General features: G+C 37.7%; 1 protein-coding gene across 1 annotated transcript in view; it reads right to left on the bottom strand.

The window, feature by feature from the left end:
• Window positions 1–18537, bottom strand: part of LOC114422950 (dual specificity protein kinase YAK1 homolog) — a 33506-nt gene extending 14969 nt beyond the window's left edge. Inside the window, exons 1-13 of the mRNA XM_028389516.1 lie at window positions 17760–18537; window positions 10335–10534; window positions 10032–10185; window positions 9836–9945; window positions 9581–9650; window positions 9422–9504; window positions 8988–9069; window positions 8853–8893; window positions 8024–8146; window positions 3877–4027; window positions 3623–3737; window positions 3399–3481; window positions 3209–3283 (exon numbers count right to left, since the gene is read on the bottom strand). Coding sequence (XP_028245317.1) covers window positions 3209–3283; window positions 3399–3481; window positions 3623–3737; window positions 3877–4027; window positions 8024–8146; window positions 8853–8893; window positions 8988–9069; window positions 9422–9504; window positions 9581–9650; window positions 9836–9945; window positions 10032–10185; window positions 10335–10534; window positions 17760–17948 — 1476 coding nt within the window. The 5' untranslated portion in view covers window positions 17949–18537. The remainder of the gene's footprint in view (window positions 1–3208; window positions 3284–3398; window positions 3482–3622; window positions 3738–3876; window positions 4028–8023; window positions 8147–8852; window positions 8894–8987; window positions 9070–9421; window positions 9505–9580; window positions 9651–9835; window positions 9946–10031; window positions 10186–10334; window positions 10535–17759) is intronic.
• Window positions 18538–19250: the final 713 nt, after the last annotated feature.

The raw sequence follows: 19250 nt of genomic DNA, 5'->3' as shown, positions 1-19250 counted from the left end.
AAGTGAGAGAAGTCACTGAGAAATATTCTATATCCTCTAAATCAAAGATTATGTGCCTATAAATCACTATTATTAGTTTTCAGTTTTCAAATGCAATTTTCAAAACAAAACGTGTTAGGCAAAAATGAAGCTTAAATGGTTTTTAAATCATTTTCGAAACACTTTTACACTCATTTTCAAAACCAAGAAATTTTTTTTTGTGAATTTGATTTAGTTTAAAAAAACATACACACATTTCCCACATTTGACAATGACACATTTTGCTGCCACCACCACACCACCAACACCATCACCGACTCTACCATTGTTGTCAGCATCATTACTAGTTGCCACTGCCATGACCACCATTGTCATTGCCACCATGCACCATCGTCACTGGCACCACCACCACCACTACTACCAACAATACCACCTCTATCACTGTCACCACAACCACCACCAACACCGCACCGCCAACACTTGTTGCCACCACCACCATCGACCACCATCGACACCGACATTGCTACTACCACCACTAATACCACCTTTGTCACTGCCACCACCATTGGCATCGCTGCCGCCGCCGCCACCACCACCGCCACTACCAACACGACCATCATTGGTATCTCTTCGTCACCGCTACTGTTGACATCATGGTAGTCAAAATCGTAATCTGATGCATAACATCATCATATGAGTTTACAATCTTCTTCGCCATCTCCGAGTCTCCGTGTGGTGAGAATCGCAATTTCACAGATCGTCTAGGATCACCGTTGAAGATCGCTGCTCAATGGGGCACGATGCTTTTGTGCGAGTTGGTGTTTGACTTTTTGCAGGTTGGGTTTGTGAACTGGTATAATAACCCGCGGCCCAAAAAACCCTAGTCCACACCTTTCTCCTTCTCTTTGTTGTAAAAATTAACCGCCCCCTTTTCCCCTTAACTAACTGCGCCCCTTTTTCCTTTGACTGAAAATTTACCATGCCCCAAAAAACCCTAAAACAAAAATTACATTGCCCCATTTACCACCCAACTAAATCACTGATTCTCTCTTATACTCCACAAAAATGACTCTCTTAATTACAAATGAATGCAATTAACAAGAAACAATATAAGTTGTTGATCTTATTCCTAATACTCATGTTCTCTTTCACTCAATGTCCCAATTCCCTCTTTTCTTTTTCAGTTTCAGCACTCACTCTCATCTCTTTTTTGCTTATGATGTTTAATTATGTCTTTCAAGTGTCATATTCTGATTATATGTGCATATACATGAAATTTCATAAATTTTGTAGGATCTTACGATCCGTGTTACGATCCCCCGATTTACAATCCATACTCCCCTTTCCGATCTTGAATAAAATCTCGATTTTGACTACCATGGTTGACATCACCAACACCATTGTTGTCACCACCATACAAAAGCACTCTTAAACTAATTTTAATACAATATGGGACTTTCAAAATGAGTTTATTTTGAAACTAATCATATTTTAAAAATTAGTTTAATTTTTTTTTTGAAACTATTAAACTAAAACTAAAAACTGGTTATTTTTAAAAATTTCGAAACTCAACTAAAAACTACCCCAAACAGGGCCTAAAATTATTTAAACTAGCATATGGGACAAAGATAGGGCAATGGAAAGCATTGTCGAACAAGAAAACAAAGGCAAACAGTGACAAAACACAAACCAAACAAGTACTGAAACCCCAATTTACAAAGGAAGTACCCACAAATGGGCTCGGATGGATGTGACATTTCAAGGGTAGGAATGACTGGTAGGGGTGACCACCGGGCTGAAAGTGCTGCCAGAACGACGGCTGGACACACCGGAAAGTGTCTAGTGCAGAAGCTGTTTGGCATGGCAAAAATCAGTGTGTGGGAGTCTGAATGGGAGGTCGAGGCTGTAACTTTGGGGATAGATACATTGGAAGATTCCGATCCTGATGATGGTGGTTTCACCGGAAAACTCATCGGAGACATAGAAGCAGGGGTGGCATGTTGAGACTAGAAAGTCTTATATGAATAAAAGGGTCCAATAGAATAAAAGAATAAAAGTGTTCAATAGATAACTGATGGCCCAAAGGCTAAACTTGATGGTGCTTGTCTTGGAACTAAAATACAAAAGTTTCCTACATAAAAAAAACACAGAACATTGTCGTTTAGGTTGAGGTTTGTGGGTCATCTATCTTCTTGAGCCACTAGCAGCTAGCATACGAAGCTGTAGATCTGCAGTGCGATTTGCTTGCTCCGACGGTCATTTTTCACAATTCTGGCTTCAAAAATCGCCGATATAGCTGTGATAGCGAAGTGTGACGCGATGGCATTTGGACTGCAAGGCGTCATGACCCGTTGTGTAAGAATCGCACAATTTGCATGCAAGATGCAATTCACCAACTCGTTTGCGATTCACACGACTCGTGTGATTCAGGCACAAAAACTATAAACCCACAATTTGTATTGCCAAGCTGAAGAATTACATCGTATCGCACCAATCGTATCACGAATCATGTGATACTAATAACCATGTTTGATAGTACAGATAGCTAATAGTATGATACTTGCAAAATAGCACATATTCCCCTGGAGAAGAATCTAGTGGGGACAGAGAGATAGTGGAATGAAAATTGCAGAATCAGAGGCAAAAGCAGAAACATGCTCTGATGAGTCTGATCCAACAAGCTCTTGAACATCACTCTACCCTTGTGGCCTCCTAGCTCCCCCTTAGAAAGGCCTCGCTTATGACTTATGCCAGCCAAAACAAAGTTGTTCTGCCGTAAAGAAAATGGAAATTGACTAAAATAGTCCATTTCAACCTATTTCGATGTCTTTTAGCTTGTTCCAAAATAAACAAAAGGGAAGCAGGGTTTTCTGGATGAATTAGAGATGGGAGCTCACCAAATACGCATCCACATGAATCCTAATTACACAATTTTAATTTCCATATTGCATTTATCGCTATAAGAAGGCATATGTTCAACTACAGCCCTTGCCATGCATCCTTAGTAAATCTAAATCATTTCAGAATTCAGAGTTATCTTCTCTAGTTTAATCTCCATGATACATTTGTCATATGAATCATTAATTAACTAAACATCTAAAACAAGGTACCCAAATAGTATTATTTTTGCATGAGTAGTGAAGCATTCAAAGAATAATTAAAAGGACTGTCAATAACAGTTTAACCCAAACATAAAAATATATATGCTTTAAAATTGAGAGTTACTTACCATATGAGGAGTCTCAGGAGGAGGCTTGTAAGGGTGTGTAAAAGGTTCCCCAGTTACAAAAGGGTGTTTTGAAGCCTGCAAGAAACCCAAACTACCATTTTAAGTACTTACAGCTTAAATTTTGCATTAAACCAAGTCAAATTTAGTTTGAAAGATGGGCCAATGTGGGCAATAAGACAAAGTCAATTACCTGAAAGGGTGACCAGCGTTTTGCAGGATCGAATTCAACAAGTCCTTTCAAAAAATCAATAAGAGCCAGTCGTATTTGACTTTCTATTACAAGTTCAATATATAGCATTCATTAGTTCAATCAAGTTGAATAAGTGAAATAAAACATGCACACATGCACAGAAAAAAAAAAAAAAAAGCAAAATCAAGTTGAGCAGAAATTTCCAGCATTCTTGGGAAGCTAACCTTTGAGAATATCTTCTTTAGGTAGGTTTTTTCTGTAGGGATAATTTGTAACAATTGCTTCAAGGTTCATATGATTAAAATACTCTTTTCCAATTGATGGCTTCTTCAATTCTCTCTGAACAGGAACCAGAGATATGATAATAAAAATGCAATATTCAAAAAAGGAACCAAAAAAGAGAAAAGGATTTGAAGAGATGCCACATTGTTCATTTTGGAGAAAGATCCTACAGAAAAAACAAACATATAAAACTTACAGCTTCATATTCCTCCACTGTCAATGCTTGATAAACACTTCTTGCATTTTTGGAACTCTCACTATTATCTATGTTCTGGAGACTCCCGATACACTTAAAGAATTTACTTGTGTTTTTGGCATCCCTTAGTACATAATCAGGTGGTTGTCCTCTACAATATATTCACAACATCTATAATATTAATCAAAGTAGTAAAAAAAAACAAAACAAAACCAACTAACTTGCATACAACCATACGAGAGCTACATCTAATATTTTTGTTTCATATTCAAAATCTAAAACCTACCCTTCAGCCCTGTTTGGTAGAGAGGAGAAAAATAGGGTGAATGAAAATAAAAAGAATGGGTGGAAATATGTAAGAAACAAAGTGAAAATTAAAGGTATTTCGGTTGAAGAAAAATAGAGAAGAGATGAGCAGAGAGATAGAAAAATGAGTGGAAATAGTACAGTGGGATTTTTAAAATTATTTCCAGCTTATTTCTCCTCCAAATTTCACAAATTAATTACATCCTCACTCCCCCTCCTATTTCCCTCCTTCCGAACAAGGGGTTCATTTCTGTCTAAGAAAGAGACAGAAGAATCTAAGATGTTAAAAGACTTCTGGGGTGGGAGAAAGTAAGAAACACCATGTGATGTCATTGATGGAATCCACAGCATCGGTTTAAAATAGTCACCCAGTGTCTAATTCGGGACTTATTTTGGGCATACAAACATTGGTGTGAAACTCACCTCAGACCGGGCAGTTTGACTGGTGAACTAGCAAACCAGTCAACCAACTAGTCCAAACAACACAATTATCAGATGTGCCTCAGAACCAGTACTGACTGGTCTGATGCTGCCAAATGTTTGCAAAACCAGTGACTTGCCAGTTTTTAGTGAAACAAATGAGTCACGTATTATTAAAAAAAAAATCAGGGACAAAGACAAAATGAAATGAGCATCTGCCAACCCTAATTGATGACACACAAATCAAACAAGTTGAGATCAACAGCACAAGCATCGAAGCATATTCCATTGTGATACCAATGACCATCACCATCATTGACTGGATTGAAATCTAAAGTGCAACCAGAAAGGAACCGGAATAAGGATGGGGCTTGGGGTGGGGGGCAGGCAGCAAGGGTAGATCCTGAAGCATGGGGAGAAGATGGAAGATATAATAGAGTTGTTTCATTCCCCTTGTATTCGTCACTGTGAGACTTTCAAATTCAAAGCCTAGTTCTGATTCCTAGAGAAAAATGACTTCTCTACACCTTCAGTCTTAACCTTATTGACAGAGTTCAGGAGAGAAGGCTAATTTTGACTTTTATGCTTTAGGAGAATACACAAATAACACATGTTAGAAACAATGTAAATGGGCCACATTATTCATTGTGTAATTACATTAATTAGGGTAACTACAAATCCTTGTATTTATGACACATGGCTGGAATTTCCCCTCTAATGGTTCTAAGGACCTGCTAAAGGCCAAGTCAACCAACAAGTTGGATAATAGAAACTATGATATTTGGGCCTCAAATATTAACTTGTGGCTTATCTGGTAGGATTAAACTGCTCACCTCACTGCCATGGTTGACTGCATCAGCTGCAGAGCACTCCTATACCAGGTGAACTAAGATCGATACCCAACTCTGCAACAACATCAAATCCACTGTTCAGCCATCGATGCATAAGTTTTTTTCACGCTCATGTCACTTGTCAATTGGTGTTGGAAATCTTCCTTATTTACAATCACTCCTATCTCACCTCAATTGCGGCCTATTTGGGCCTTAATTGCAGCCTATAGCACCTTCATTGTATTCAATGTGAAGCGGTGTGTTTAGTCCCACACCTTCTAGAAATATGCTCTAAGTAGTGCTAATAAGATTTGGACAGTCCTCACTCACCTTACAAGTTGGTTTTGTGAAGTTGAGTTAAACCCTAAGACCATATTCTAAAAGATGGTATTAGAGTCTATCATAGATCCATTGTTGGGTTACCTATGTTGTTAAGAGAGTTGTTAAGAGAGTAATACATAAGACCATGTGGTCCAAGCCCATATACTCAAGACTAAACCCTAATGACTTTTATTACAATAACTCTTAACACACTTTACTCGGGGTTCTGACCAAGCAGCCCTCTAAGTCAGATATTCCTCCTCCTCCATAAGTAGTAAGCTTGGGAAATTATGACCCAAGTAAGACCATTGCCACCAGTTGAGCCATACCTTTGACAAGTGTTGGCCTCTACATTGTCAAACTCTTCACACTAAGAATGTTGCACAGGTCCTACCTCAAAATCTGTTTTGTCCTCGAACCCTCCAAAGCCACTCTCGACTGCCTATTTTGACTTTCTATGGTTTTTATGGGACACCATTCCTCTTTTTTTTTTTTTTGGAAGGCAAACATAGATATATATATTATTAATAATATCAGATCAGTACCAGAAGTACTGAAGAATTACACGTAATTACATGACACTAAGAGTGTCGCCTCCCAACCAAAACAAACCCTCCATAAATCACTACAAAGGATAAAATATCCAACCCAATACAGATATACAATATACCCAGCCCATATCAACTAAAATAAACCACAAGGTTAGAAGACCATTGGTTGAAAGAAATACTGAAATGTTTCTCTCTGGTCTTTAGCCATGACCAATTGAGGAATAAAGCATCCTCCATCACTTTAGATGGTTGAAAGTGATTACCCTCGAAAACCAGCTGATTTCTATGCTTCCATATAGAGTTAGTCAGAGCTACCCACCATCCATATCGACGAGATTGATTTTGCCCTACTGCATAGCCCTCACAGAATTGAATAAAGTGTGCTGCTGGAGATGATGCAATGGGGCCAACCATCTGATTCCAGCTCATAGATTCCCACCACAGCCCTATGGTCATTTCACAATTGAAGAACAAGTGATCCACCTCCTCTTGAGCATTCCCACACAGAGGGCAAGAAGTGTCCTGCATCTGCACATTTCTTCGAAGGAGATTTCCTCTAGTGGGCAGTCTATCTAGTACCATTCCTCTAGTACCATTGCCTCTGCCACACACTATTAATTCCTTGGCTCGCGTCTCCCAATCGCCATACCCAATTACTTTGGTCTTGGACTCAGGTGCCACTGATCACATCAACAATTCTCTATTCTCCTCCATTTCTACCTCTGGTGATTTATCTTCAATCAACATAGCTAAAAGTTACATAACACAATCCCATGGAGTTCGTACCACCCACCCTCTCACTTTCATTTGTTGGCTCTATTCTTTATGTTATGAGTTCCCCATTTAATTTGCTTTCCGTTAATCTTTTGGCTTGCTTCCTTGATTGTGTTATATATTTCACTAAGGAATCTACATATTTGTATGACCAGAGTGCAGGATGGATGATTGGTGCCGAATGTGAGTTCCATGATCTCTATCAGCTCTCTAGCCCTATCTCATGTCTACTCAGTCACAGATGATCCACTCATCTTTTTATGTATTAGAGTATACCTACTCTGATGGGTTTATTTTTCTTTCATTAGTACAACTGTTGACAGCTGTCATTACAGCTGTAGACAGCTGTAGTAACTAACTAACTAACTACCATTCTGTTAGTTAAGCTCTATATAAACTGAGCATGTAATGATTCAAGACTTGGGTTGAATAATAATATCTTCCTCACTCTCAATCTCTCTCAAACTCTATTATTATGCATTGAACTGCTGAGAATTTTCTTCGGAATAAGATATCGGGATTTTTTATTAGAATTGAGCTGCCCTAAGGACCTACACCAGTTTCTCCTTATTAAATTTTGAGGTTTCAGCTTTTGTAAAGAAGCTAAGATCCTATGGCAGTGCTCTGTCTTTCTTGTTTTCTGTTGCCTTTGTTTGTAATAGAATGCTATAATTTACAAGGGAACTTATTCATCTCAAGTCAACATTTGGGAAAGGGTTATTTATTTAGCTAGTATGTGGTGCTCTGCTCAAGGGAACTTCTTCATCCCGTTATATGAAAATGGATACTTAAATTCCATTGACAAATTTTCTCTAGGCTAACATGAAAAGTATAAATTAGAGGGATAAAGAAAGAAATATCTTCAAGGTGATATCACATTTTTTGCTATATAAATTGTATAGCAACATAATTAAAATGTTTCCTCCTTGAGAGAGAGTGGCATACCCAAGAATTTCAATCATCCGTTTCAAAAGATCAAATTCTGAAGCCCCAGGGAATAATGGTAATCCAAGAAACAATTCTGCCACTATGCACCCAAAGGACCACATATCAATAGCTGTTGTGTATCTAATAAGAGCTAAGGAATGATGAAGCAAGTACATAAAAATAACCTGAAAATAAATTATTTAAAAAGGAAACAAAACTTCTGAAGAATACACACATTCAGAATGTGAGACATCTCTGTGCTCTTAAGTATCCTATATGTATTTGAATTATTTCATTCGTAAAGAAGTATGAGGATATTGAAAACCATGTCCAAATGTGACTATAACAAACCTGTCATACAATCTTAGCAAGATTGAAACATTAAAAAGGTTATAAAGAAAGCCAAGGTTTCAGAGAATCAACCAAATTCAATCCCTGCACCCCAAACAAATGGAAGAAAAACATGGCACAAGATGATGGATAATAGTTCCAGCTGATCTAAAATTTTAAGTTTTCTTCAACAATTCTCCGCAACTAAGTCATAAAAGTAAAATACCAAGCAACAAGTAAATGTAGAAACTTCAATTGTGATTTGATAAAGCTTATTTAAAAACTTCAATTCCTTCCCAGTCTAATGACATATTATGCCAAGGCAACTCAAACTATAGCTGCACCTGCTGCAGCACAACTTTTACATTCGAATTAATTAAGAATAATAAGCTAATTCCACACATATTGCAATGTAGAAAGATGATGAGCTAACAGAAAGGTAAAGCAATAAAATAATGAAAAAGAAAAAATGCTTGAAAAGAAAGGCATCAGCTACTGATTTCATCAATTAGGATACTGACATCCAAGAAGAACCTCAGGTGATCTATAGTATCGACTCTGCAATAAAAACAGAGAATAAGTTTAGGTACCAGACAATGATAATTACAATAGGAATTATCATAAAATCCTACTTTCTACAGTAAACATAAACCTGAATATAAGAGTAAACGGTGCGGTTTTCCATGCATGCTGATCCAAAGTCAATGATTTTTATTTCTGCTGGCTTCACAGTGCTACATGTGAAACATAATTAAATCATACATCAAAATAAAAAAGCTGCAGCCTGCAAATTTAAGAAAAGGATTTGATTCCTCCAAGGTGAGGGACTCACTTTAGAGTAAAGAGAAAGTTATAACCATTGATTATAAAAGTAACTGTTGAGATTGTGATTAAATGCATACTCATGTATATAAAATAAATTATGTAGTTATTTAAATCTCAACTGTTGATTTTTTAATCAATAGCTATAAACCTTCATTTTACTCTCTAAAGTGAATCCGTCACCCTCAGTTTAGAGGTATTAAATCCTTAAGAAATAGCTGCTGCATACAGTTCTTTATGAGCACCTTCATGTAAGAAACCAACCTCGTACATAAAAGAATGTTTTCTGGCTTCAGATCACAATGAATGATGCCAGCCTCTTTTAGTAGAGCCAGTCCGTATAAAATCTTGTAACAAATTTAAGAAAATAGATTATGATAAGAAAACAAAACCAACAAAAGGTCATACAAAGAATTGGCATACCTGCTTAGAGAATAGCTGAACAATACCAAGTGATAATCCCCTAAAATGATTCATCTTGATAAGCTCATACCTGTATACTACACTATGTCAACACTAAAATATACAAGAGAGAAAATAACAAATCTAGGATAGCAACATTGCAAAACCAACCAAATATCTTTAGTTCAGTAGAACGCGAACACCATTCAAGCTTTAAATGCAGTCTCATTCTCAATGATAAATTCTAAATGGAAAAAAAAAAAGTCCAGAACTTACAAGTTTGTGTCCAGCAATTCAAAGCAAATGCACAAATGTCGTTGATATACAAAATAATCATATATACGAACAATGTGATGCTTATCCTCGGGATCATACTTCTTATTTAACTGCAGGACAAAGAGTATACATGAATAATTTCTCATGGACTTCCAAGAAAATGAGAAGCATCTCAATAATAACAACAGGAGGTTACCGTTGTTAAAATAGTTACTTCAACCAGCGCCTGTTGATAGTATGCAGGTTGATTTTTAATGATCTTCACGGCAACAAAACTGTTGGTATCTGAATCCCAGCATTTAGCCACTTGTCCAAATGTCCCGTGGCCAAGGAGATCTTTGACAATATATCTGCACCACATCAAAATGCAAAGTTTAATGAAGAGGTACTAGGTTGTCAGATGGGTAAGGTGGTATCAACTGAAAATCAACATTTTAGCTTTTGGTATTCATTATATAATGACAACATGAAACAAAGGAAGGAAATATGGATCACAAACCTTTTATTTTTCTCTAAATGGATCAACACAAAATTCACTGTCAAAATAAGATCCGAGTTTACATTATCATAGCCATCATTAAGCACTCCAACAGATGGGCTGGTCAAAAATCTTTTTGGATTTAGATCTTCAGAATATTTAAACTGTGGATTGCATATTTGGTATGTTTCAACTATTTCCTTGGTTAATCTAGCCACCAACTGTAAATTAGAAGGTGAGCATCAGTTCACAATTTTAGGTACCATAAGCTCCAAACAGCCAGATATAAATTACAACTTAATAATGTATCAAATTTCCATCTTAAATCAAAATGATGCTACAGCTATATGTTTAAGTAATTAGAAATGAATAAGATAGAAAAGTAATAGGATAAAAATCAATAGCTAGACAATGATACATACATACATGCATACATACATACATATTGGAAAAGAATTATATAGGCAGAGATGACTACGAGACGTTTTAACCACACCACCCTGATTATAAAATAAACACAAGGATATGATAGGGAGAAAATATGGAGAATAAAATCCAATCAGATTTGAATAATCTGATCTTGATCTTAGCCTCCTGAATTTTCTAAAATCCTTATTGTAAATTTAAATTAAAAGTCAACATCCCCCTCAAGTTGGTGTGTAGAAGTCCAGCATGCCCAACTTGCTTATAGATTAGTCAAAATTAGGTATAAACAATCCTTTCATAAGAACATCTACTACTTGCTGTGAAGTAGGAACAAATGGCATCCAAATTAGGCCTACATCCACCTCTTTTATAAAATTTCTGTCAATTTCTACATGCTTGGTCTGGTCATGTTGAATTGGGTTCTGGAATAAAATAATTGCAGTTTTGTTATTACAATACAGCTTCATGGAGAGAGTAATAGGCAGTTGTAACTCTTGTAGAATTATTTTTATGCCATAGAATTTCACAAACTCCTTGTGTCATTGCTCTATATTCAGCCTATGCACCACTTCTAGCCGCAACATTTTGTTTTTTGCTTCTCCAAGTACAGTAACCAGATGTTGACCTTCGGTCAATAATGGATCCAGCCCAGTCTGCATCTGTGCACACTTCAATACCTTGCTCCCAGTTTTCTTAAAAAATAATCTTCTACCTGAAGCACTTTTGAAATACCTCAATCCTGTAAATTGCCTCAACGTGTTTAAGTGGTGAGTACATGAATTGCATTACTAAACTTACTGCAAAGGCTATGCCTAGCCAGGTTTGAGATAAAGAAATTGATTTTCTCACTAATCTCTGGCACCAACTTGTGTCTATTGGATCTCCTTTGTCTTCACTTCCAAGTTTTTTATTAGATTGAGGAGAATAGGAGGAAGAATGATGCCTTGCAAGTTGTCAAACTTCAGAAGAAAACATATTTGGATTTTTTATTTTTAAAAAGTTAAGGAAATAAATCTTCCAAGTACAAAAAACTTGGGAGACCTAGCCTACCAAAGGAAAAAACTAAATGAAGGGGAAAAAAACACCAACATCATACATGTAACACAGCACATCAATCACTTTGTAGATCCACCAGAGAGAACATCCCCCCACACACAGACACAAAAAAAGGCATATAAAGAAGCTAAATGAACTACTCAATTCCAAATGACCTCTAAGGGAAACAATTGACCAATAAAAATTCTAGCATTTCTGTCCAATTATGTACACCAAACAACCCTAGATTGAGAATAATGCCAAAGCCTTTTAGCAACCCAATTGGTGCAAAAACTCTATAATTAACAAACCAGAACTTTTGGAGATCCTCGGGGAAAACCCAATCTTCACCAACAACATTGTTGTGGACAACACCAAACGAATTATTCCAATGGGAAACTAATGAGCAAAGCAATAATAAATGTGAAGCATTAACAAAAATCCATCTGTATAAAACACAATAATTAGGAGACAATGTAGTTAGAGGTCTTCAAATTTTACGTAAAATCATTGGTATTAATCTGGTTTATAAAAGAAGCCCAAACAAAAGATTTAACTTTTGAAGGACCAAATTGGCTTATCTAAGTAAGAATCACGGTGATCTCTTTGAAGAAGTTTATATGGAACAACCTCACAACTTTGTTGCTCAATGGGAGTCTTCCGGATTAGTATGTAGTCTTCACAAATCCTAATATGGACTCAAATAGTCTCCCAAGACATGGTTGGTAGATTCGGTACTGTGTTTAAGTAAATGGCATGTCTTGAAACGAGGATGATAACTCAGTGCATGTTTGGATTAAAGTTTGTCTTAGAATATGGGTTACAGGCCTAACTCATCTCTACAAAACCGACTTGTAAAGTGAGGCTTGCCCCCACTTATATTCTTTAATTTGGCCATATCACTAGTCGATGTGGGACTAAACCGCCACCCTCGAGGTTGCAATTCAAGTAACTCCGAAAGAGGCCGTAAGTAAGGCAAGATAGGGGATCCGCAATTAAGCCTCAATCTTTTATCGCCATTCCACTGCAGGATATATCTACTTGTTTGTTTATGTTGACAACATTGTTATTACATGTAGTGACCACCATGCCATCACCCAATTAAAGCAACACATGCACCACCATTTTGAAACAAAAGATCTTGGTAGACTTTGTTTTCTTGGGGATAGAGGTAGTAGCACAAGCTAAGAGTGGTATTGCCATTTCCCAAAGGAAGTATGCAATGGATATTTTGAACAAAACTTGCTGTTGAATGCTGTTAAGATTACATATTATTCTGCTATTTATGATTTATGATTAGATAGTAATTAGTGATTTAGTCCTTATTACTTATTAGATTGATCCTATTTGCTCATTATGAATAAAGGTTTAGTGTGATCATCCTTGACACACAACATTACAGTAAAACACTGTTATATGGTATCTTAGAGTATAGGTTCTTCTTGAGAGAGGAATAACGAAAATCGTGTTCCAATGAGGACCTATTGTCCCCAATGGACCTCTTTACTAGTCATCCTACTTCCAACGACCTATTTCCACATTCCAGTGGACTTTCTCCTTTTTATGCTCGCTGCCCCTCTTTCCAGCAATTTATCTCCTTTTCTGGCAATCGCCGCCGAAGCTTCGGTGAATTTTTCATCTGGGGACCCAATCACCAGCATCACCATCTACACGATCATCATGGAGACCTCATCAGAGCTTTGACGCTCTCTCATGTGCCCCTCCTTTGCGTGCCAAACGGCATTTGAGCGCCCCCACTGTTCTGACATGTGGTGGCGCGTCCAGCCATATTTTCGGCGTTTGTTTCCGATGCCAAACTCCCTAAACTAAGGCACACAAAGCACAGTCAAATTCAAGCGATTCCGAGACTGTCTTTTGTTGGGCCTTATTTTCCATACTTGGTTTTATTCAGGTTGTGTTTTTGTTTTCATTTATCATGGCTTCTTTGCCCTCTTTTGGCAGACTTCCCAACGCCTTTTCGTCGGGGCTCACCTTCAACCATTGTCGCCTATCGCCAAAAACCGCCAACTCAAACCATCGCCGCATGTGACTCAACCCAGGGCCCTAGCACGTGAAGTTCACGCACCCGACGCGTGATGCATCTCCAGCCAGCGTCATACTGGTCTTCTCTCCCTCCACCTCAAGGCATCCCCAATGGATCTTTTTGCTTTTTTCACGGGTGAACAATACCTGTCATCATCGCCGAAGACCGCCATGTCATCCACATGCGTAGCCAACTCAAAACACCACTGCACGCGACCCCACTTAGGACCCTGGCACATGAAGTTCACACACACGACGTGTAACGCGTCTCCAACGAACCGCCTTTAGTTTCTATTAGGTTGACCACATTTGCAACAAGCTCGATTCATGTGCAGTATATGCTCGAGCTTTCGGGTGAGTGTTAAGATTACATTTTTTTATCGGCAAAAGTAGATATATTATATATATTAATGAAAGCAGTACAAGTGGTACTGATTTACAAACAGCCTAGCATCAACGAGAGCAGACCTATGGTTAGCTAATACAATATACAGAATAAGTATTAGAGAACCAAAGATCTGTCTATTAGCTAGGCAACCACCCCCCCCCCCCCTCTCAATACAAAAAACATCCCTAATACTGCTATCTGCTAGACCACGAGTGAAATGGGATATCAAATCCTCTTTCCAAGTTTTTAAACCAGGTCCAGCAGAAGAATAATGCATCCTGCATCAATTTATGACCATTAAAGCTTTCATTTAGGAATGCAATCCTATTCCTATGATGGCAAGTACACCAAGTGAGTGCAATCCACCAACTCTGCCATCGTTGACCCCTAAAACCATCAAATTGGATAGTAATTAGTGATTTAGTCCTTATTATTAATTATTAGATTGATCATATGTAATCAATACTGATCCTATTTGCTCATTATAAATAAAGGCTTAGTGTGGTCATCCTTGACACACAACATTACAGTAAAACAGTGATATAAATGCTAAGCCTATTGACACACCTATGAGTCACAATTCCCAACTTCTACCAAATTAGGATGAGCCAGTTTTAGATCCATAATGATACAGACAATTGGCTGGGAAGCTGAATTGTCTCACTGTCACCCGACCAATGTTGTTAATGGCGGATGGTGGTTCATGGCAGAAAGTCAAAAATCCACCATAAAAATATGGCGGATGGCATAGCGGAAAATGGCGGACGTCATGGCGGACAAAAAAATAATAAAAATATACGTATAAATATAAATAAAACATTAAAAAAAAACAATGGATTGCATTCAAATAACTGAAAAAAAAAACAAAAAACGGGTGTAAAAAATAAAAAAGGGTGTCAAATAGAAAAAGGAAAAAAAAGCACCCCTCATCAAAAACAGGTGTCAAACAGAAAAAAGAAAACGCCCTCAGCCCAGGGCAAGCGATTGAATCTATTTGATTATGGGTTATGGGTTAGGTGGAACCAGTTAGCAAAAGGAAAAATACAATTCTCAAATGCCTTTCTTCCTTCTTTGTTTAAGAGGCCAGTCTGCCATGGACAAAACAAAAAAAATAAAATGCGCCAGAGCACTACCGTCGCCGTCGACGTGCGTCGTGCGGCAGTCGCGTGCGGCAGTCGTGTGCATCGTGTGTCGGTCATCGGTCGTCGGTCTCTCGCGTGCGTCGTCTGCTGGTCTGCTGCCGTCGCACTCGAGAACGTTGTCTGCAGTTGTCGTGTGCGTCGTCGGCGCCTGCGCCGCCGTTCGTCGCGCTGCAGACTGCTGCTGGTCACGCTGCTGAAGAGGAGAAACTCGGGTAGGGTTGGCTCGGGTCAGCCCAACCCCTGTCGCGCATGTTTTTTAAAAATAAAAATTCCGCTATTCCGCCATTCATGCGATTCCGCCATGACCGCCATGGCTATGGCAGTCGCCATAAGAAACCCGCAACGCCACCGCTATTTGGTGGTGTTTTTCCGAAATTCCGCGACGCCATTCCGCCATGGTGCCGTCATGGTCGCTTTTTAATAACACTGCACTCGACCAGATATTTCCTATGCATATAGTATAGTGAGTCAATTTCTTAACTCTCCTTGTGAAGGACATTGAGATGTTGTCATTCGTATTCTAAAATATATCAAATGAGCTCCAAGAATAGGTCTTTTGTATGAAGACAGGGGTCATACTTGAATTGTGGGATATTCGGATGCAAATTGAACTGGCTCTTCCACTGATAGGAGATCCACCTCTGGATATTTTGCATATTTCCTAGAAAAGTAAGAAGCAAAATGTTGCAAGTCCAGTGCAGAAGCACAGTAACAAGTCATGGCTTCAGCCACTAAGGAACTTATTTCGCTGAAAAAGTTGCTCAAAGAACTAAAGTTTGAAGATGTTACACAGATAACACTCGATAATCAAGTTGCACATTATTGAGGTAGATTACCACTTCATCAGGGAGAAGATTGGCAAATGTCTTTGCTAAGTCTTTGAGGGGTCCTCGAATTGGTTATATTTGTAACAAGCTAAGCGCATATGATTTATATGCTCCAACTTGAGGGGGAGTGTTAGATATTGAAAATATCTTTAATTGTGGTCATTAGACAATTGTTGGAGATGGATATTGTTAATTATGGTAATTAGGAAATTCTACGATGTACAAAATTATGGTAATTAGGCAATTGTTTTCTATGTAATTATTACCCACGCTATATATAGTAATACATTCTGATGTGTACATTGACACACATATTCAGTCATGTCTCTTGTTTTCTCTTCTCAACAGAAAACACCTTATGAAGACCATGTGTCTAAAATTAAATAGAACCCCAATCACCCAAGCTTATTCCAAATTAGCTACCAAGCAAAATGAAACTATAGGCTCCAACCAAATGCACCACCAAATAGTAGAATAAGTTAAACATTGTCATAAAAAATCATCAATGCATAAAGCCTTTTAAACCAATGCCATAAAGATTTAGCCTCTATATACCAAATCACTAAAGATAGCACGTGGATATTATTCCAAGGACATAGGGCACACTCAGCATTGACCAAACAGGTACATTAATAGAGAATAAAGAATAAAGAATCAGTAGCAAAAGGAGGCATTAACAGATGATGAACATGCACCATCCATAGCATGCATATTAGGCAAAAGTGACCATTTACCTGAAACACATCAGTAGCTCAATTCAACAAAAGTTATCAATTGGGAAAAGAATTTGCACAAAAACACTCCAAAGGAGTCAAAGGATCAAATCCTTTAAATAAAAACTAAAGACAGATGAATATAATCAACAAGATCCAACCAATACTCCCGCTCAGAAATTTCCTATCATTTAGAAAAATGTGAAAATTCAAAGAAAATTGGAATCTTCAACACTATCAAAATTGTGGATAGCATAGTTAAGTAAGGAACTAGAAACCTCTATGCTTCTCTTTTCAAATGAGCAAATCAACGTAATCTATAACAAGAGCATTAAAGTGCACAGGATCTGGACTCAGTACAAAATGATAGCATGGTAGGCCATCATTCAATTTATTACAAAAGTCATAACCATTTTCCCTTTAACCCACTTCTTCTTCATATTTTTAACTGTTGCTATGGCGAAGAGAAGTGATGAACGAAGACTACAAGAATCCAACAACACTACACAAACAAAACAAGAGTATATCTACAGAACACATGAAGTCCACCAAACCTAAAAAACTGGCAAAATATACCAACAAATTCTACTCAACTATTCCCAAACTATTCCCACCTCTAGCATCTCTAAATCCCAACACCCCATTATAAATACCCTAAAAGAAACACCTTTTTCACTCAAAAACTATCACCATACCATTTTAATCACAAAACAAGGCACCCAGTTCTATTTTCCCTAAAAGAAACACCTTTTTCAGTCAAAAACTCTCGCCATACAATTTTGATCACAAAAACACAAAACAAGCCAGCCAATTTAATCACACACGCACACTTATTCTCACAAAAAGCAACCAAAATCAAAACACAAACTCACAGGTTTCCTCACAACCACGCGCAACGGTTGCTGCTGCGGCTTCTTCTCAGCAGCAGAAGCATCTTCTTCTTCGGCCTTAGGCTTGCAAGGAGAGAACACGAAGCCGCGGGGACGCCACCCCGAGGCCAAGTCCGATGATGATGATGATGACTGAGCCTGCTCCTCCCCCGCACGTGCGACCCCATCCATGATCCACAAACAAAAAGTTAACAAAAAGAAACAACAAAGAAAGAGCGAGCGAGAGAGAAAGCCGCCCCCAAATTCAAGTGAGAGAAAGATTCACTTTCCCCAATTCGACTTCCATTATTGCCCCTCCTTCTTTTCTTCTTCTCATCACCACCACCACCACTGCGAAAGTGCTTCTTCTTCCAATCAATCCAACCGATTTCAATCCCATCACGGGCCCCACCTCCACGCCCCTCCAATCCTCGCCTCGAACCCGAGATCCATCGATTCGCGGGTTCCGCTTTTCTTCTTCCGAATTTAATCCGATGGAAAGAGGGGAAATTGGTCGCAAAATGGAGAAAATTGATCGATCGGATGTAATGAGGGTTTTGGTTCTGTGTAGAGGGATTTCGATTATTGTATAATTTAGTTTCTTCTTTGGTTGTTGCTTTCAAAGAAAGAGAAAGAGGATTAAGAGAGAGATGCAACGGGTGCTGCGTTTCGTTGGTCTCGGAGACAGGCACTGCACGACACGCCGTCTTGGTTCGGTCCTAGCAGTGATGAGGAATTCTTTCTTTCTTATTTTTTGTTTTTGTGGGAACAAAAATCCCCTCTTTTTAATGTGGGCAAATGGCAACACAATCAGCACTCCCTCATTCCAACTCTAGCTTCATTTACCTTTTTTATTAGTGCTTTTAATTAATTAATTATTGCTTTTATTTAATAACTATACATCTGCTGGGTACATAGAATTTATGTTTTTAAATTTTATTTTTTTAGGTTATTTTTAAAATATTCTTGTGACATGATGTAAAATAATATTCTTTTTTATAATTTTTTTGGATTTAAATATATTTTTATTTTCTTAAATTTGGAGGCAGGTCTATATCCCACAGGTGACAAAGGGTGTGATCGCCTAGCAGCCATGACAAAGAAGAGCTTAAAAATAAATTTTTTTTTGTATAGTTGTACTTGTATGGTAATTTTTTTAATGTTATTTTTTATTATTTTATAAATAGATTAAAATTATTATTTTTATCCTATATCTTTTTTATATTTAAATTAAAATTATAACATGAGTATAAAGTGCTAATATCTTAGTTGTTAGTTTTTTTTCAATGTGTGTTGTTGCATAAAAAGCAACCGATTGGATTGGTTAAAAAATTCAACACAATTCCGAAATAAAAATCAAGCGGTTGATGTTAAATGTTAAAGAGGAAAATATGCTCTTCAACAATAGATTCTTAAACTCTCATACTACTAAAGGAAGTGTTTAGTGTAGGTGAATGGGAAAAAGTATAAAAAAATGCAAGAAAATTGAATTTA

Source organism: Glycine soja, chromosome 8, assembly GCF_004193775.1.
Source record: "Glycine soja cultivar W05 chromosome 8, ASM419377v2, whole genome shotgun sequence".
NCBI classification, from domain to species: Eukaryota; Viridiplantae; Streptophyta; class Magnoliopsida; order Fabales; family Fabaceae; genus Glycine; species Glycine soja.
This window is presented reverse-complemented; position numbering and strand designations above follow the sequence as displayed.